The 21,499-nt window shown below is 39.6% G+C and overlaps 1 protein-coding gene across 3 annotated transcripts; it reads right to left on the minus strand.

Moving 5' to 3' along the window:
- Positions 1-828: 828 nt before the first annotated feature.
- On the minus strand, positions 829-20,053 carry LOC127796211 (ultraviolet-B receptor UVR8). Of its 3 annotated transcripts, none has more exons than XM_052328234.1 (11): positions 19,612-20,035; positions 18,983-19,056; positions 18,802-18,886; positions 18,310-18,432; positions 17,985-18,218; positions 17,612-17,857; positions 17,325-17,368; positions 9,066-9,248; positions 8,673-8,763; positions 1,277-1,320; positions 829-1,097 (listed from the first exon to the last, which is right to left on the minus strand). In XM_052328234.1, exons 1-11 carry the CDS (start codon positions 19,844-19,846, stop codon positions 972-974), a joined length of 1,485 nt encoding a protein of 494 aa, XP_052184194.1. In that variant the 5' UTR covers positions 19,847-20,035; the 3' UTR covers positions 829-971. The 3 variants fall into 3 exon arrangements, with proteins under 3 accessions (XP_052184194.1, XP_052184195.1, XP_052184196.1); XM_052328235.1 differs by having other exon boundaries at positions 17,612-17,851; positions 19,612-20,032; XM_052328236.1 differs by having other exon boundaries at positions 1,031-1,156; positions 19,612-20,053.
- Positions 20,054-21,499: the final 1,446 nt, after the last annotated feature.

Raw genomic sequence — 21,499 nt, forward strand, 5'->3', positions numbered from 1 at the left:
GAGATGGAACCTAAATAGGTTTGAACCTAAAAATTACCCGCCACAAGGGGGATGCCAAGCAGTTGCTGCTCAAGGTCAAGGCTACCACAAGCCAACACGACTGCCACTCACCCCCACAAGCAGTTGTGCAAACAAGATCATTGTCTTGATTAAAGACAAACCTCAAGAGGTTGGTTGGTATCAACCGAGATACCTGCCTAGCAGTTTAGAATGTCAACTGCTAGGCCTTGGTTGCCTTATATTTGACATTGTGGCTCAAGGGTAAGGCTTTTGGATTCATCAAGTGTCAAGCCCTAACCATTCCTTTATTTCCCCTATCTTTGTGTTTTGTCATCCTTCTAAGGTTGCTTTGCACATAAGCATTCGAGTGCATTGAGAGACTCAATGTTGGGGCTTAACGAGAAATTGCCCCATGATAAGGCATGCACCTTTTCCAACTACAAACACAGGAAAGCTCAAACGACCCAAAGTCAAAAAGTTTTAAACCACAGTATCTCTAAGACTACCTACAAATACAGTGAATTCAACAGAATTATATTGTTTTGCCTTCTAACAAACAGAGAGAGCATCGCTTTGCTGACAGCAAAAGCAGAGAAGAGAAGAGAAGAGCCTTACAAAAACCAATGGAATCTGGGATGGAAAAATTATTCCCCAGAACGAATTTAAGGCCTCCAGGCTTACACCACGCCTAATTGTCCAGAATACGACGTTGGACGGACAATAATTTTCCCATTAATAATGATTATTCAGATTATTATTGTGTTATGCAAACTCAAAACCATATTTCTCGTACCAGCAGCTGCAGCACTAGACAGAGAGTAGAGCCAATTAGTAGGAAAGAATGGTAACTTGCATGTGCATACGTATACAAGCTACTGTATGTACATATACATATAATTAAATGCTCTTATACCAATCAAAGATACTGTAACCTAGCAAAACTTCTATCAGGAATTCCCAGTTCAAGGCTCTCAAGTCGGTGACGATTCAGCCAACAGAAGGGTATGCCACCAACCACATGCAATATTTTTCGCTACACAACCTTCAATTTGAACTTGAGAAGGAACACTGCGGTCTATCATATCTCCCAAGCCAAGCTGTGTCATTGGAAGAAATTGACACATGAAAAACATGTTATTAACGAGTGCCAAGGTACCTTCATTGGAATTTCAGTCATGAAAATATAAAATAAGTGACGGCTAAAAAACGTAAGGAAATAAACATTCTGGCAACTTTGAATCATATACAATCTACTGTACAATTCCTCGTAAAATACCTGTCCATACTTGTTCCATCCCCAGGAGAACACCTTTCCATCATCTTTAAGAAACAAGAAGCAAAAATCAGTCAGTGACAAGACAGAAAAACATGCAGCAAACTGAATTTTGTTAAATCAGAATCAAAGACTACATTTAAGTTATGAGACAGACTGCAAAATGGCTGAAAGCAGTTGTGCAATAACCTATGTGGAACATTATGATATATGTGGCGCTTTTTTCAGTTTTGGGCACCTTTTTTGAGCTTTCATCACTTTTCATCTTCAAAAAATGGGGTCATATCAATTAGTTCATTATCTAGAATTCCCAGACCAACCTCACTGCTCCTAACATAGAATTTCATATCCATTGATGAGCATTGTGTTGCCCACCATCTGCATGAACTACGATAGCATACACTCCAAATGGCCTAAATTTCTTTTTATGAGAGCTAATCTGGTTTATAAAAATTTAAAAGATGTTGTCAGTCCGGAGGCACTGACAAGCCTATTTGGCAGAATTCCGAGAGGAATTCTTGGGTTATCGAAGAAAGACGAGAAAGAGAGAGAGAGAGAGAGAATAACAGAACGAAGAGAGAAAGAAATACAGAATATTCTCATTGCATGCTTGCTATCGGCGTGGCACTTACATATATATAAGCGGTTGTGGTCCATCTAGAAGGTGGCCCCACCATGGTACAACCTTCTAACGGCTGCTGACGCCTAATTGCATGCAAAAATACAAAAATGAAATATAGAATTTTAAGGGCCTTGACCAAACTACCCTTGGTTGTGTGGCAATACCCCTCCCCTTAGAAACATTTCTTGTCCACAAGAAATTTACAGTACCTTGGTTACTTGGGGTAATTGAGTGAGCAACTCCGGAAGGTATTCCCATTAAGTGTTGTCCGGGTGGCAGTTGGTCCACTGTACGAATACATGCGTGATTGGCACAGAATTATGATGAAGTACCATCTTGTCTGGCACAGCCAAGGGTTCTGTCTCCTCTGGAAGGTCTTCCTCTTAACACTGGCAGATTTGAGCTAACTGAGTCATGGGCTCCTACTGACCGTTTCAATAGCAACAAATGGAAGTCAGGGTGGATTCCCACCCATTCTGGGAGTTGCAATCTGTAAGCAACCCTCCCTGTCTTGGCCAGCACTTTAAAAGGCCCAAAATACTTTGGGCCTAGTTTGGATGGGGTCTGTCCAGTGAATAGCTGCTGTTGGAATCTTCTCGCCTTCAGATACACCATATCCCCTTCCTCAAAACTCCTCTCGCTTCTTTTTCAATCTGCCATCTGTTTCATTATATTTTGTGCGACTATCAACTCCTTCCTTATGATCTGCAGGGCTTCCTGTCTTTGCCTTAGGTGCTGGTCTACTGATAACTCCACATGTGAGTAGTGCATTACTGCTGGGATCAGTGGGGGTTTGTAACCGAATAACGCCTCAAAAGGGGACCTTTTGAGGGAGCTATGGTAATTAGAATTGTAGCACCACTAGGCTAGGGGCAGCCATTGGTTCCAGCACTTGGGTTTGGAGAAACATACACACCTAAGGTAGGTCTCAAGACATTGGTTAATACATTCAGTTTGCCCATTCGTCTTAGGGTGGTATGCTGAAGACATATGCAGCCCTACCCCCAATTGTTTGAATAGTTCCCTCCAGAAGAAGTTGGTGAACACCTTATCCCTATCTGAGGTGATGGACATTGATAGACCATGCACCATGCACCCTAATCACAGAATCCAACAATAGTTGAGCCACCTCCTGGGTTGTAAAGCGGTGGGCTAGAATTAAGAAGTAGCTGAATTTAGTCAGCCTGTCCACCACCACTAGGATAGTGCTCTTCCCTTCAGACCTTGGAAGCTCCTCCCCAAAGTCCACTGAGAATTGTTGCCAGGCTTGCTTCGATATTTCTAGGGGTTGAAGCAAGCTAGGGTATGGAACCTGTTCATGCTTGCATTTCTGGCAAATAGTACATCCCAACACAAAAGAAGTAACATCATTTTTCATTCCTAGACAATAAAATAGTTTTCTGACCTTGTTGTAGGTAACGTTCAAGCCGGAGTGTCCTCCAATGGATGATGAGTGTAGAGCTTGTAGGATCCTTGTTCTGAGCTGGTTGTCCTCCCCAATTACCAATCTCCCATTGTACCTTAACAGCCCTACCTTCGAGGTATAATCCTTGTGTTCCGGTGGTCCAATCGCCAATTGAGTCATCAGGTCCCTAGCCCATGGTGTCTGTTCATAACTACCAGACACCTCCTTGACCCAATCTGGAACCTATTACTAATATTGCTTGGCACTCCCACTTTTCCTCCCTTCTTGACAGTGCATCAGCCACGATATTCTCCTTCCCTTTCCTGTTTTGCAGTGCATAATCCAATCCCAACAACTTTGTCACTCCTTTCCTCTGTGGTTGAGTGTGTAGCCTCTACTTTCCTAGGAACTTGAGGCTCTCATGATCAGTTCTGATAATAAACGGACTTCCCTCCAAATAATATCGCCAAGACTGCGATCAACTCCTTGTCATAAATGCTTAGTCCCAAGTGTTTGGGAGCTAAGGCTTGGTTGAGGAAAGCAATCGATCTCCCCTCCTGGACTAGGACTGCCCCCACACCTATGTCATAAGGGTTCGTTTCCAAGATGAAAGGCTTGGTGAAATCCGGTAGGGTTAATATGGGTGCTTGGGTCATTGCCTCCTTGAGAGCATTGAAGGCTATCTCAACCCTTTCACTCCATTCAAATCCGTTTTTCTTAAGTAACTCTGTCAAAGGTTTACTAATCACCCCATATCCTTTAACAAATTTCCTATAGTAACCTATCAAACCAAAAAATCCCCTGAGCTCCTTGATGGTTTTGGGTGTTGGCCACTCCATCATTGCCAGGATCTTCTTGGGGTTTGTAGTGACTCCCTCTCCTATTATTATGTGCCCTAAGCATTCCACCTTTCTTTTAGCAAATGAATACTTAGATTTCTTTACAAACAACTTGTTAGACCTGAGGACTTGAAAAGTTGTTTGGAGATGGGTTAGGTGTTGTTCCATGGTAGGACTATATACCAAGATGTCATCGAAGAAGACTAAAATGAATTTTCTGAGGTAGGGACTAAAAACATGGTTCATTAGTGCCTGAAAGGTCATAAGAGCATTAGTTAGACGGAACGGCATAACCAATAATTCGTATAACCCTTGATGGGTACAGAATGCGGTTTTAGGTATATTTGAGTAGCCCATCCAAATCTAATGGTATACGAATCTGAGGTCTAACTTTGAAAATATAGTTACACCATTTAATTCATCTAATAAATCGTCTATAATTGGGATAGGAAATTTGTTTTTAATGGTGAGGGAATTAAGCTGCCTATAGTCTACACAAAATCTCCAACTCTCATCCTTCTTCTTAACGAGAAGAACATGGGATGCAAAAGGGCTTTGACTTGGTTGGATGATGTTTTTGGAAAGCATGTGCTTAACTAAACTAAACGTTTAATCTCTGCCTTTTGGAAAGGAGAGTATCTATAAGAACGGGCATTCACAGGCTTTGTATTAGGTTTAAGGTGGACGATGTGCTCTAGGGGACGGTTAGGGGCAGAGATGAAGGTTCAACGAACAAGTCCTCAAATTCAACCAAAAGAGTTTGTAAGGAATCATTAAGTTACCTCGCTTGAAGAATCAGTGAGAGCTTCTATCTTGAACCACTGGTGATCCTCTTCCCTGAATTTTCCTCGCTTCTTGCACCCCTCCTCCACCGCATACACCGAGTGCAATTGAGTTATGGCTTCCTCTTCTTGTTCAAATAGTTTCTGCAAGTGACCCCTGAAATGGCCATGCACTCCCCTCCTTCCATGCAACCGGCCAACATTAACCTCCTTCCTCCTTTTTCGAAAGTCACCTCTAACGTATTGAAATCAAATATCAGAGGATTCATAGTCCTCATCTAGTCAACCCCCAGCACTATATGACACCCCCCAAGCTATAGAATCCTTAGGTCTGCAGAAAACTCATACCCCTGCATTCTCCAACTGAATCCTTGGCATCTATACTTGTTGATCATTATGTGGCCGTTGGCAACAATCACTGATAGGGGTATAGTGGCGTGCAACACACATTCAAGTTCCTTGGCTGTGTTTTCATCCAAGAAACTAAGTGTGCTCCCACTATCGATGAGCACAACCAGCCTCTTCCTTCTCATAATTCCGTTAATCTCGATCACCTTCTTCAAGGGCTGCCCTTCCAAAGCATGGAGGGAAATTTGGCCCCCTTCCTCTCCTTCATCGGCCTCACCCTCTGCCTCATTCTCATTTAAGTCCTCTTCTGCTTCGTCCTTTTCCTCATCCTCTTCCCCTTCCATTTGCATCAGGTGTTTCTAGCACTGGTGTCCTGGGGTGTACTTCTCGCCACACCTAAAGCAAAGTCCCATTTGCCTTTTTTGGTCTAGGGTGAGGGACCTTACTGGGGTGGCCTAGACTAGAGCTCTTGGTGCGTAACCTCCTCTATTCACTTGCAAGTTGTTTCCTTTGTACCCTCCTCTTGTAGAGCTATGCCAGCACCCTCCCGACCCCTTTTGAGAGATCTTGTGCTTCTTCACAAAGGCCTCCAAAGACAACTCATGTAGCCAGGCCTTCTCCGTTGCTTGCCTCATCGTAGCTAGCTGCAACATCTTCACCATTGACCTAAGCTCATCATTCAATCCGCTGAGGAAGCTCGATACAAAGTATTGCTCATCTAAGGTTGGATGAGCATGACTAAGTGTCAATTTGAGCTCCTCAAAGCAAGTTTGGTATTCTTCCACCATTCCTTCTTGCTTTAGCTTATTAAACTACTCCACCACATCTGTCAAACTGCTTTAACCAAATTGGGCACAAAATTCCTCCACAAACTTCGGCCACCTCCACTCATTCCTCCTCCTGCTCCAACTCTGGAACCAGGATTCCGCTACGTCGTTAAGGTAAGTAGCCACCATATTCACCTTGTTCTCCTCCGCCACCCTATAGTGATAGAAGAAGCGTTCACATCTTCTAATCCACCACCTTGGTTTCTCCCCTTTGAACACTAGAATCTCTAGCTTTGGCATGGGAGAATTGGGTTGATTAACCACATTGCCTCTTAGTGTTGCTTCTACTGCAAGCTCCACCCATTCTTCCCTCTCCTGTCTTCCTCTCACTCCAAGAATGATCGGCACCGCAACTGCCCTTGGTGGGAAATCCACCGACAAGCTGGCATTTGGTTGCCTAGAGAAGATGGTTAGTGCAACATTCAACTGTTGGCTTAGCCCAGAGAATTCCTCTCTCAGATGTGAGAAGTCCTCCCTAATGTTTCTTTCGACCTCCAATACGTCAGCTCGAATGCGGCTCACATCCTCCTGGGTATTTCGAACTCCCACTTCGACAGTCTCCAGCCTCTCGTCCACTTGTTCGTGGCTATGCCTCAAACCAACTTCAATAACGTCCAACCTCAACTCCATCTGCTTTATGCGGGTTCTTTCCGCCATGTTTTTCAACCAATGATCGGTGGCTTTAATACCAATTGTTAGTATCGGAGGCATTGACAAGGCTATTTGGCAAAACTCTAGGAGGAATTCTTGGGTTATCGGGGAGAGAGAGAGAGAGAGAGAGAAATTCAGAATATTCTCATTGCATGCCTACTATGGGCATGGCCCTTACATATATATAAGTGGTTGGGATCCTTCTAGAAGGTGGCCCCACTATAGTACAACCTTCTAACGGCTACTGACACCTAATTGCATGCAAAAATACATAAATGAAATATAGAATTTTAAGGGCCTTGACCAAGCTACCCTTGGTTGCGTGACAGTAGTCCTCAAGACTTAGTAACATAATACAAACTCAATCAATCTAATACCTATTCAGGCTGGATTGATGCCCTAAGATATAATTGATATCCTCTAGTTTTCCTTCTTAACTCTCGATCAGAAGCTCCAACTTTCCTGTTCTCCTAACATGTATCATGCATAATAGCTGTATACTAACATGATTCCACGTCTTGAAACATGTAATGAGCTATCCTACCTAATGTTGATGGCCAGGACCTCTTCTATACATAACAGGACGACATGACAAGGAACACAGCATATAACTTATATGTATGAAGCAAGGACACGGATTGGAGGGTGTCGTACCAATGTCATCGGCATATCAGACCCAGCAACACATGTCAGGAACACCCACATGGTGTGTCTTAACACGTTTTAAATATTTGTAAAATGGATACATGAGGGAGCATGTGTAGGATACACGTGTCCCCTCGGTGGATACATTAGAGACATACATTTAGGATGATTTGTTTCTAAACCTGGATTTTGCATGCCTCTTCAGTTTTCAGACTGCATGATTCTTCAATTTCCAGACTTTTTACCCTTCTATCCCCTTTATCTGTGATTTTCAACTGGATTGATCAAAGACAAGACAACTGGAGCCTCCAGACTGGGCTGTGAGCGACTGGCAATAGTGACGGATTGTACTGTTGACAATACATACAGCAATGTTGGCAAGTAGCAATAGAAGTCAGATGAGTTTCTTGCAAGTGAGTTTTGGGCAACATTGCAACTACACAGTAACTGGGCTATAGACTTTGCTGGCTTTTTTAGCAACTTTTGGCCTTTCAGTTTCTACTGTAGCCATCCTCCGTGTGTTGCAAAGCCTTTGGTTTCTGTATATGTATAATATATTAAATTGATGGGTTTTTGCTAATGAGTGCCCGTAGCAACATCTAAATGTAATATATACTCTTGCAACATGTAAACATTTTCTATTGGTTAGCAAGACCCTCTATTGTTTTGAGTGGATTCTTTTATGATACTTGATAATTACTTGATACATAATATATATTACTTTATTATGTTGTGCATTGTGCACTATTGGAGTTCTCTTAACTTGATGTCTTGTGAAGATATTTTAATTTTTATTATATTATTTTGTAGTAGATTTATCAATTTTATAAATTTTAAATGCATATTTATGAGAGTAGAATATAATTATAACATTTATTATGCCGAAATACAAAATTTTAATATATTAGTTATCATATCCCAACTATGTCGTGTCCTACTTTTTTAAAAAATTGGTGTGTCCTTGTGTCTCATGTCCCCTTGTCAGTGTCCATACTTCATAGACATACATCTACTCGTTTATATACATTGTGTATATATTTTGGTATCACCAACTACGTTTATATCTCTGAATTTTGAGTTTGTTATGCATTACTCGCCATCTAGAGTATAAGCAGAAAAGGGAACATCATAGTAGCAGAGTTAGCTTCCATTAGTTTGTTGTTTATAAAGGAGTGATCTTCGATTTAGTTTTCTCATGGATGACTTTTCATGTCACAGAAAGGCAATCCACAAAGACAGGCAGAAACCTAAATATCTATAAAAGATCGTGCATATAATACCTGTCACAACAGCACTGTGACGAGCCCCACAAGATACTGCTTTCACATTCATATTCTCCAAACCAGGAGCATCAAGAAGCCTGGGCAGAGTCTGGTACAGACAGTAAAGAAAACTAAAGTTAAAGCAAATTCTCATTAAGTCAATTATACCTCTCAGCTTCAAGACTGTAAGAAGTCCCCTGATTGTTCTAAGTTCCTGCTGTAGGGCATTTCAGTTGGATGAGGGTATACTATTTTGGAAACCAGGTTGGTCAGCTGAAACTTTGCTGGGGGTTGAGGTAAAAGCCAAACCCAAGTAAACATGAGCCTCCCTTAAATTTACAGCCAGTGCATTTGTCATAACACATATGACAAAAAAGGTAGAAATAGAATACATATTATATCAAAACATACCTCTGCCTGGTCGGTGCCTGTACCCAACTGCCCAAATTGATTCCCACCAAATGTATAAACATCACCATCAGCAGAAACGCAGACTGTATGCCAGAGTCCTGCAGCCACGCCGTCAATCTGGATGCCTAGTAAGGAAGATACACAAGCAGGGCTAAGCTCGTCATCTGTGCTTCCTTGCCCACACTATTCCAGAAACATGTAATCAGTACAGTTCTGTGTTTGCCATTTTAACTCAAAATTGTGCAACAATTAGACCAAATACTATAGAAAGCAGAAGCAAAAGTCATGCAGAAAAAAGAAAAAGATCATTATCCCTTTTAGAGTGAAGCTCATCTTGAACATCTACTGTGCTTATTTTCTCCACCAATTCTACCTTACCTACACAACCATGATGAAAATCAGTTAATATAATGAAGACTTTCAAGTGCCAGCAATGTGTATATACACAAATAAGATGTTTATCATGTTAAATAAAGTGATGAAACACGGATGCAACACCAAGACATCAACTGGTTCTTTAATGGAATGCCAACAAGACAACTACATATCCTTTGTTATAAATAATGTACGTGCACTAGGAAGCCATTTATTGGTTTCCAAATTGCACCATTTTCTTAAGCCATACCCTTCAATAAATAGTTTTATAAAGGAGGTAAAAATTCAAAGGAAGAGAAAAAGAAAAATCTAACCTCAACCACAAGAACCTAAAAAGTAAAGAAGGGGGAAAAATATAAATATACACAAAGACACTGCTATTTAGCATGTATTTATGAAAAAAAGGGAAAAAAAACTTAGATACATTAAATTACAAAGGCAATGAAATTGCCTATACCCATTGTCCTAAACAAAAATGAGCCCCTCATGCTTGAACTCCACTCCTCCCTAGTAGAAAAGAAAATAAAACAAAACAAAAAGAAATAAGGTTCAACTGGGGCAAGTTCTAACTTGATCCTTCATACATCCACCTTTGCTTTGATAAGCAAATCCTATGTATTTGTTTGCATGCACAAAACCAGAAAGAGGAGAGAAGGCATGCTTTCCAGTTTCCATATCAAAAAGCAAAGAGTAGTCCCAAGAAAGGACATGCACAATATTTGAAGGATCGTGTCACTGAAACTCTATTCTTATCACAACTCATTTTCAACATCATTAAATCCCTTTTTCTAATTCAAACCAAATAGTAAACTGTCACATATCAATTATGCTTCTTAGTTCCATTATTCCATACCTAATTACTGGTTTTATTTTCCATTCAGTTAAAAGGTTTTAAGTAACAAAGCATCATATTTCACACACGAAAAAACTTGAAAGCTATCTGACTTTTCAATCAATAGAACAGTACATAATACTCATTGTTTATATAATATGCTGATATACACGGAGGTCTGCTAAAAATGGCATAAAATAACTAAAGAAAAATGCTATTGTTGAATATGGAACTGAAGGCTCCATGATTAAAGTACCCAAAGGTCAAATTTTAAGGAGCCAGTCATCCTTTCTAAAAGTTTTGGGTCCAAATGCCAGTTCAAATTTGTAAGTTTACTAGACGAGGAAGTCAAAAGTATGAAAAAAAGTATCTGATTATGTACTCTTAAGGAATGAAATCAAGAAAGGAATCTCTTTTTTCTTTTTTTTTGGCTGAATTGCTTTTGGAAACAAAACATTTGGTACACGAGGAAATTGAACATCCATTCAACAAGCTCAGATCTACTTCTTCCCTATATGTGGACATCAAGTTCAGTTTTGTGAAGGATGGATGTTTAATACTGTCGTGAATCAAGGCAGAAAAATCAAGAAAAATTGTCACAAATCAAGGAAGGAAAATTTGCCACAAATCAAGGAATAGCTGTCAATTAGAATGTAATTAGCAGTCAAAGATTAACTGTCAATCTCTATGTAATTAGCAGTCAATTAAGCATGTGATTAGATGTAATTAGCTATAATTTAGGCTTTAATTTTAGCCTTAATTATTGTGCAACTTACTATAAATTTCAGTAGAGGGAGGCTAGACCTAACATAGAGTTCTACTCCTAAAAGAAGGGTTTTCTCTCTTTTCTATCTTGTTCAACATCTCTCTTTTTTATCTTGTTCAACATATATCAGAGCTTTAAGAAACTCTCCATGGGCAACCCTTCTCCGACCTTCATTGCCAATTATCCTCCTAACCTCCAGCCTTCATTACTGCAACCGCACCCACTGATCCGTAGCTCTTTCTTAGTCTTTCTTTAGCCTTGTTTCTCCGTTCAATCAAGATGTCTACTCAAACTAGTGAGATTAGCTCTTGTGATAAAAGAGAAAACAACAGCACCTCCAGGGATTCTACCTTCTGGAGAATTGCAACAGATTCATGCAGCCTACGGATTGGACGGAAGAAATTACCTCAAATGGTCTCAACTTATACAAACCATTTTGAAAGGGAAAGGAAAAATAAGTCACATCATGGGGACTGGACCAACAAAGGAAAATCCAGCCTATGCAGCATGGGATGAATAGGATTCCATGATCATTACATGGCTGCGGCGTTCCATGGCACCTGAAATAAGTGACACCAGTATGTTTCTACCCACAACCAAGGAAGTTTGGGAGTCTATTCAACAAACATATTTGAAAGTTAACAATGCAGCCAAGATTTATGAATTGAAGACCAAAATCACTGTTGCAAAACAAGGGAACAAGACTCTCATAGAATATGCCAATCTCCTAAAAGGACTTTGGCAAGAAATAGATCACTACCGGGTTATTGAGATGAAAAACAAATAATGATGTAGCCACACTGAAAACCTTCATAGAGAAAGACAACTTATGATTTTCTAGGAGGACTTAATGGGGAGTATGATCAGGTAAGAATCCAAATCCTTGGCAAACCTGATTTACCTTCACTTAATGTAGTTATTTCAATTATATTGGCCGAAGAAAGCAAAAAGGGTGTAATGTTGCACCCTAAACCAATCGAGGCTTCAGCATTGATGGCTAATGGAAAAGGTTGTGGATTCAAGAGAGACCAACTGAATGGAGACAATGGTAAGACAATTCCTAAGCATATAGGGAGTGACAGCCGTGACAACCTATGGTGTACTTTCTGCAAGAAACCCAGGCATACTAGGGAGATGTGCTGGAAGTTAAATAGAAAGCAACTAAGTAAAAAATGGGAAAATAAGGGTGGACAACTGCATCGGAGTCAAGAGCAAGCCAATATAGCCACTTCACACGAGGAAGAACAGATCCATGAACCAAAAGAACAAAACTAATTCAACCAGAAGGAGATTGAAAGGTTAAGGCAATTCCTAAGTATCTTAGACAAACCATCTATCTCAGGTAATTGCTCCTTGATAAATTCAGGTAAATCTCCTATTTCTTATGCTTTAAATGCCTTCAACACTTATTCTCCAAATTCCTGGATCATTGATTATGGCACCACTAATTATATGGCACTTTTCTCCCAGTCCTTTCACTCATATGCTCCTGTTCTAGCCATAGAAAAATAGCTACTGTTGATGGTTCATTAATCACAGTAGCTAGCATAGGAGAAATTACAATCAGCCCTACTCACTCTTAAAAATGTCCTTCATGTGCCTAAATTGTCCATCAATCTCCTTTTAGTATCTAAATTGTCTTCTAATGTCAATTGCAAAGTTATTTTTCTACCTTCTTGTTGCTTATTTCAAGACTAGGTCTTGGGATTGATGATTAGGCGTACTAAGGAATGGGATGGATTATACTACCTTGACAAATCTGAGAAACAAACTGCTCCCAAATGGAACCAGCCCCTAACCTACCTCTTTGAACAGTATCAGCCCCACAATGACACTATTTGGCTGCATCATTACAGGCTAGAACATCCTGCTTTCTCCACACTCAAGATTATGTTCCCTTCTTTGTTTACAAATCTAGATATTAGCAAATTTCACTGTGACATTTGTGAACTTGCCAAGCACCAGCGTGCTATTTTTCCTCCTAGTAATAATAGAAGCCTTTTTCCTTTTGATTTAATTCATAGTGATATTTGGGGTCCATCAACTATTCCAAATATTTCTGGTGCACGTTGGTTTGTCACATTCATCGATAATTGTACACGGGTTACATGGATTTTTCTCCTTAAATCTAAATCTAATGCGAGTGACATTCTCCAAAAAATTTTCTCTATGATCCAAACTCAATTTGGGGCTCAAATCAAACAGTTTAGGTCTGACAATGCTCGGAATTATTTTTAACTAGACTCTTTCCACCTATTTCCATCAAAGGGGTATTATTCATGAGTCATCTTGTGTTTCTACCCCACAACAAAATGGCCTTGCAAAAAGGAAAAACGGTCACCTCCTAGATACCGCTAGGGCCTTATTGTTTCAACATAATGTGCATAAACACTTTTGGGGGGAAGCAGTCCTTACAGCAACTTACACCATCAATCGCCTGCCATCCTACATGTTAAATTTTCAAATTCCAATGGCCATGTTATCTCACTTCTATCCGGGTCTTTCTTCCACATCTCCCCTCAGCCCTAGAGTCTTTGGGTGTGTTTCTTTTGTTCATATTCACAGCCATAATAGAGGGAAATTGGATCCTCGAGCAGCTAAGTGCGTCTTTGTGGGCAATCCTTTTAACCAAAAAGGATACAAATGCTATCACCCTCCCACTAAAAAGTTTCTAATCACTATCGATGTTACCTTTGTTGAGCATGAATCCTATTTTTCTCAACCTTAACTTCAAAGGGAGACTTCAATTATGGAAGATAAGGATGAGCCTATGCCACTCCTTACCTCCTTTCCACTTGAAGTGCAGAAACCTGAAGCTACACCCAATCCCATGCCAAAACCTTTACCTAAAGCTACAAATCCTGAAAACCCTGCTCCTAAACATACAATTATAGAACTTACCCATACAATTACAGAACCTGCCCTTACCCATGCACCAGAAACTCAGCCTCAGCCTGCTTAACCTGAACTAGAATCTCCTATATCAAACCTCTTTGAACCCTATGACCCTGGAAAGGGATAGACCATTACCAACGACCATTTCTCACATATTTACACAAAAAGGACTAATCCAGAACTTAAACCAAGGCTGCACCTATCATCAAAACCAGATTCTGGAAATAAGGTAAGGTCTCTCGACTCACATTCTAAGACTGATTCTGGGACAGAAATAGACCTGCCCGTAGCCCTAAGGAAAGGAACCCAAGAGTGTACAAAATATCCCTTATATCCATTATTTCATTTTTTATCCTTTCAAAGGTGCTCTCCAACTCATAAAAGCTTTCTTGCAAACATTCATACAATATCCATTCCTACCACATTATCAGAGGCTTTAAAGTGTAAAAAGTGGAAGAATGCTCTGAGTGTTGAAATGCAGGCCCTAAAGAAGAACAATACTTGGAAAATTGTGGATTTTCCAAAAGGAAAGAAACTGGTGGGCTGCAAATGGGTTTTCACAGTCAAATATAAAGCAGATGAGTCACTTGAAAGGTACAAAACTCAGTTGGTAACTAAGGGATACATCCAAACATATGGAATTGACTACTAGGAAACTTTTGCTCTAGTAGCCAAAATGAACACAGTAAGAATTTTTTTGTCCCTAACAGCTATTTTTTAACTGGCCTCTACAGCAATTCGATGTGGAGTGCTTTCTTACACGAAGACCTTGAGGAGGAGATCTACATGGATATACCTCCAAGATTCAATGAAAACAAACTTGGAACTAAAGTCTACAAATTCAAGAAGGCACTATATATGGCCTGAAACAGTCACCTAGAGCTTGGTTCGGGAGATTTTCTAAGGTAGTGCAAACCATGGGGTATAAACCAAGCCAAGAGGACCACACTTTGTTCATAAAACACTCAGGTTCAAGTTCAGTTACAGCTCTTATTGTCTATGTTGATGATATTATAGTGATAGGGAACAATGAAAATGATAGACAGGACTTTGGGAGATGTTTGGCTATGGAATTTGAAATCAAGGAACTAGGGAATTTAAAATATTTCCTAGGTATTAAAATGGCATGATCCAAGCATGGGATATTCATATCTCAACACAAGTATGCTCTTGACCTTTTGAGGGACACAAGGAAATTAGCTTACAAACTAGCCAACATCCCGATTGATTCTAATCACAAACCGGGAGAAGTAGAGGGAGACAAGGATACCGAGAAAGAAGCCTATCAAAGATTAGTTGGTAGGTTGATTTATCTATCTCACACAAGGCCAAACATAGCCTATGTAGTGAGCATAGTAAGTCAGTTTGTGCACAAACCTAATGAGCTTCATCTACAAGCAGTCTATAAAATTCTACACTACCTTAAAGGCACCCTAGAAAAGGGAATTTTGTTCAAAAAAGGAGCTAAACTTACCCTAGAGGCCTATATTGATACAAATTATGTAAGTTTAACAATTGATAAGAGGTCTACCACAGGATATTGCACTTTCTTGGGAGGAAATCTAGTTACTTGGAGGAGTAAAAAGTAGATTGTTATGGCTAGGTCGAGTGTAGAATCGAAATTTCAGGAAATGGCACAATGCATCTGTGAGTTGCTATGGTTGAAAATTATTGTTGAAGACTTGAGACTCAAGTGAGACAGCACTATGAAACTTTATTGTGATAATAAGTCTGCTATCAGCATTGCACACAATCTTGTACAGCATGACCGAACAAAACACATTGAGGTTGACCGACATTATTAAAGAGAAACTGGACAGAGGGCTTATTTGTACTCCCTATATACCAAGTGAATCCCAGCTAGCTGATGTTCTAACCAAAGGACTCCCTAGTCCTGTCTTCCATAAGATTATAGCCAAACTGGGAATGGACAATGTTTATTCACCAGCTTGAGAGGGAGTGTCGTGAATCAAGATAGAAAAATCAAGAAAAGTTGCCATAAATCAAGGAAGGAAGATTTGCCACAAATCAAGGAATAGCTGTCAATTAGCATGGAATTAGCAGTCAAAGATTAGCTGTCAATCCCTATGTAATTAGCAGTTAATTAAGCATGTGATTAGATGTGATTAGCTATAATTTAAGCCTTAATTATTGTACAGCTTACTATAAATTCCAACAAATGGAGGCTAGACCTAACATAGAGTTCTACCGTAAAAGAAGGGTTTTCTATCTTGTTCAACATCTCTCTTTTCTATCTTATTCGACAAATACATTACAAGATGTCAAGATCAATGCATCAAAGATGTCAAGATCAATGCATCAAAGAGGACAAGCATAAGTTTGTTCTTGTTCAAGGAACACAAACTTGAGTAGTCGAACCTTAAGTTTATTGTTAAATAAATTAATAATGAATAGTCAAACCTTAAGCTTTTTTAAGCTTTGGTACACCCCGATGCAAGGAACACAAACTTAAGTAATAAACTATTGAGCATGAACATTCCAAAAGTGATATCATACTCACATCTAATACTTAGCAAACATTCTTATTGAATACATCAAAATGAGTATAAAACAACACCCCTTTATGTATCCAATGACACTGCCAATAACTGAATCGAAATTCTTTTTTGTGTTTTTTCAATAATAAGAGATGTTAATTTTTTGTTTTTTATACTTGTGAATTTATAATTTATTGATTGTTGACTTCAAACATTTTTTTTCTTTGCGGGACAATAGCACATGCTTGATGAAATAGTGCCACATTTGTATATAGAATTTTATTTAAAAGTATAAATTGAATTGAATCATTGTTATTTTTTATAATATGCTTGAGGATGACAAGTAATAAAGACATGATTTTTACATGCATCTCTAGTGTCTCCAATCGCTATTTTCTTTAAATCATCATATTTGAAATGTACAACAATATTTGTAAGTCCATATTTATAACTGTTGTTCTTACTGATACATAGATTGATGCAGAAAAGTAAGGTTCACTTATGGAATAAGGAAAAAAAATAACTTGATTAGAACAGATCGATCTAAAAGACCAACCCCATAAAATATAATTAATTTGCAAGCTTCAATAAATGATAGCTAAAGTACATTGAGCATGTCAACTCAATAAGCAAAGATTCTGAATATTTCCTGAGCTGACTTATTTGATAAAGCATAAGGTAATGTTAACAGTTCTTAATGTGTAGGTGAACCACATAATTCAGATGGATAAAATGCCAAAGCCAATTGAAGAGAAAGGTCACAACATGTCAAAAGATGGCTCGCCATACTAGTGATGAACATCCATTAATTTAACCATATCGGCTTTTGATAGATTACAGGTAGTCATTTAGATAAAGCTCATAGAAAAAGTGTCTTGCACGATAAAACTCACCTGACCATATAGACCCCAGCCAAAAGTCAGTAATGCTCCAGCATCTATAAGGCAAAAGAAAAATATTAAAATAAAGCTTCAATGCAAATAACATTGAGCATAACCTGCCATTCAACTGAAGGACATTACAAACAATTAATAATACATTTCTTTCATGAGTGCATATGGAAACATGTAATTCTTGCCTCAACATTCTTAGTTTCAAACCACAGTATGCTTATTTCTCATTAAACTAAGATGTCATACCTCACTTTCTCTCAGTTAACAAGCAATTTGCAAATTCTTACCCGTAATTACTGCGCTATGCCTTCCTCCACAGGAAATTCCTTTTACATAGCTTCCTGGAACTCTAAAACCTTGTCCTTCTGAACGCAAGCTTCCTCGCAAAAGGGGCGAAGATCTATCTTTTCCAATAGAGGAGGAATCAATGCAAGGCACAGGATGTGGAGAGGAAACCATCCGTACCCTGGACCCCAAACCTAGCTGTCCCTCACCTCCATAGCCCCAACCCCACACCTGTCCGACATCTGAAACTTAGGGGGAAAAAAGAACACATCATGTATCTTACTTCACCTAATCTATGTAACATTGCTATACAGAGTGAGCCATGCATCAAAGCTATGGTTATGGACAGCAGTTGATCGAGGATATACTGAACACCTGACAATGCTAAAGTATGGCGTCCACCAGCAGCAACTGTAGCAATCCTAATTCCTGAGTTCAGTGCCACAAGACATGGCAATGCTGAGAGAGTTTCGTCACCAGACAGTGAGCTTTCAGCCGCTTGCTTAGACGATGACATACGCCTACGCTTTGCACTTTCTTCTCCACCTGTACTATCCGTTCCAGACAATGTTCCACTGGAAGATCTCGAACTCCGAGAGCGGGGACTCACTGTTGTGCATATAACCTGTATCATGTTAGTCTTCAACAATTGAAGAGCAACTTCTATGCTCATCTTTGCGAAGGAGCAAAACCAAATTACCTTGTTCTGTCAAAAAAGAACTCTGTCTTTCGTACACATCCTTCTCCCCTGTTGATGTATCTCCAAACACCTTTCCAGTGGGAACACACTCTTTCCATCCCCACGTGTATACTTCTCCATGCTCTGTGTTTAGATCCAAAGAGTACTTACTCCATTACTCTTGGAGAGCAGTTTAACAAAAAAATAACCAAAATGGGAAAACGTAGATGCACACTGAAAAAGAGGGAGAGAACCGATAACTACTCAAGACTATAGGTGGAACAAATGACAGGTTGTTAACCTTGTTAAACCAATGCCTAAAATTAATGCTCCATTTGGTCGTGGGAGAAAAGGAAGGAAGAAAAAGGAAACTTAAAATGTTGAACCTATGTACTTCCTTAAAATGCTGTACCTGTTAATTTATACAAGTTGTGACCTTATTCTTTCCCTCCATTTTCCCGGCAACCAAGGGCGAAAATGTTCAGTTTCTTCCAAAATGGAAATCGGCAATACCTGTAACTGCAACACAATGTGCCCACCCAGCTGCAGCTTTTACTATTGAAGCTTCGGTAGGAAGAGGAAAAGGCTCTGGTATTTCCTTAACAAAGAATGGGAAAGACAATGTAGGTAAATTTTTGGAGGAAAAGAGTAAAATATTTAATTCGAATTAAAAAAATATTAAGTACTGCTTTACCCCATGTTTCCCAGATGTAACGTAGCTTTGCCCTAGATCATCTGTTGAGCCCCATGTAATGAGCTTTCCAAAATCTGAGTGGGAAAGAAATGTAACCGCAGTGAATATAAATAAGTTTTTAATCTTTGAGCAACAAATAACTCAACAAATAAAATCTCAAGCACATAAAAATTCAAAAAAAGCTCTTCACTAGTTCAATTGAAGAAAAGATTAGACAAAGAACAGAACAATTCAATCAACTAGACTGTCATCGGTCACAGAAGTTCAACATTGGAAATAGAAAATAAAGTTCAAGAGACTGGATTTCCAAACGAACACAACTTTCGGTAAGAATCATCATCTTTTAGTGGAGTTATGAGCGAAAAAACTGCTGTCATTAAGCAGAGATTAGACAAGCCGAAAAGCAAAATGAATCCCCTCAAAAAGCATTAACAGAAACACATTCGAGAAACAAATTCACCACATTCACAGCACATTCAAACGAAAGGAATTAACATCGGTTTAAATTAGTTGAATCGAAGCCATGTCCAGACCCAACGTCCCCCCCCCCCCCCCCAAAAAAAAAAAAAAAACGAAGAAAAAGAAAGCAAAGATGAAGACGAAACGAAACCAGTAAAAAAGAAAGCAACCTGAGACAGCCATAGCGAAGCCGCATCCGCCGCCGCAAACATCCTTCCATGAGCAACCGGCTCCAACAGACGGCGGAAGCCTAACCACCACTGGAGACAGAAGCGGCGAGCGCTGAGGCAGAGCTCCGGGAAGGTATCCCCACATGTACACTAACAACCTCTCCTTTATCCCCGCTACTGCTTCTTCCACCTCCATTTTCACACCTTCTTCCCCTCCTTCCCCATCCCCATTCATGTCGATTTCCCGAGTAAAATCAAAGTAACAAGTAACAACAAACAACAAAAATCTGATGTATTTCGCCTCGCTTCTATCTTCCTCGGAGAGAGCAAGAAGCTGTAAATTGAGAGAGAGAGGTTGCAGTGTGGGTAAAGTGCCCTAATCGAGGCGAGTGCATAAAAGGGGAGAGAGGGGTTCCGACTTCCGAATCATTTGCAGGCGAATGAGCGATGCCACGTAGGATGCTGGCGTGGCGTGAAGGGCACGTGGACGAATATTGGCCGGTAGATCCGAGGAGGAATGGTAGCCAGGAGTTGGCCAGAAGTTTCTGGAAGCTCACCCCCCGCCCCCCACGCCCACAACCCCAGGTTCCAGACACCTCACCACGCGTGCTTGGTAGCTGCCGTGTCCCCTTCGTCCTCCCTCCACGTGTCGCCCTGCCTTCGATTCCAATTATTATCTCACGACACGTGTCTCCTGGGAGGGGTCGGCATTTTGGTTTAACCCCTGCTCCTCTGCTCTAGAGCTCTCCTAGTTCACTTGCCAACCCTTGAGGTAGCCGACAGGTTTATGGACGAATTTATTGAAAAAGAACAAAAAAATCATTTTGCCCCTATGTCGTGCTCTCTCCTTTTCTTTTTATAGATTCCTCCTTGCTTTGTGCGTCTTCCTTGTCATGATCGTCGATCGTCTCTCCGTCGTGTCTCGCTACAATCGTTTAATCTCATCTCTCTACCATCGTCGCCTTGCCTCACTGACAGTCGCTGCATCAACTGTCGGTAAGGCGACGATAGCAAAGAGACGAGGCCAAGCGATTGCGCGAGACGCGACAGAAAGGCGAGCGACTGCCATGGCATGGGAGATGCGAGGGGGATAGTGGTCAGGGCAAAATCGTCTTTTTGCCCCTTTTCTGTGAGCCGCTTGATAGACTTGTCAGGCGCTATAAAACAACTCTACCTCAACTATATGGTAGAGGTTCTCAAAATTTAAAGTTTATAAATAGTTTTTTATTTACTTTATATTTGTAAATTTTAAATTTTGCATAAAACTTAGTAAATAAATATAAGAACGAAATAAACATCCATTATTCATAAAATTTAGCAAAAAATACAAAAATCTCCCGACTTCTTAGAAATTATAGCAACTTCCTCCACCATAAAAATCAAGGATAAAATAATTATGAATAATTATAATTATTGTCTTAAGCATACTAAGATAAAGATTTATTGTATCTTATTTTTAACATCCCAACAACATGATTAGTTGGTTAAATATTTTATGATACATTTATCATAAATCAATTAAATTGTTTAAAGATTAACAAAAAATACAATAAATATATCTTATTTGAAAATGAGATATATTTATTACACCTTAACTAGTGTCCTTAAAACAATTATTAGCATTACTTAATAATCATTTAACTCCACCTTGTCTTTTCATTTCCTTTTATCTTTCTCTTATTTATCTTTATCTTTATCCTTATCTTTATTTTTCTCTTTGTAAAACCATGATTGAACATTTGGTCGTGGCTTACTCTCTTTCTCTTTTTGTAAAGTCATGGTTGAATATGTGGACGGCTAAGTAATAAAGAATAAATTTGTCTAAGGGAGTTAAGTACTTAATTGACTATAAATGTTAATTTGACCAACTAAATTAAAAGGGCCAAAG

Source organism: Diospyros lotus, chromosome 3 (assembly GCF_014633365.1).
Source record: "Diospyros lotus cultivar Yz01 chromosome 3, ASM1463336v1, whole genome shotgun sequence".
In the NCBI taxonomy this organism is placed as follows: Eukaryota; Viridiplantae; Streptophyta; class Magnoliopsida; order Ericales; family Ebenaceae; genus Diospyros; species Diospyros lotus.

Coding starts and splice junctions, on each gene's coding strand:
- LOC127796211 (XM_052328234.1), bottom strand. CDS start 19,846: ATGAATGGGGATGGGGAAGGAGGGGAAGAAGGTGTGAAAATGGAGGTG. Junction 17,858..17,984: donor CCATACTTTAGCATTGTCAG/GTGTTCAGTATA, acceptor TTTCCCCCTAAG/TTTCAGATGTCGGACAGGTG. Junction 9,249..17,324: donor GCTGGGGTCTATATGGTCAG/GTGAGTTTTATC, acceptor TTTCTGGAATAG/TGTGGGCAAGGAAGCACAGA.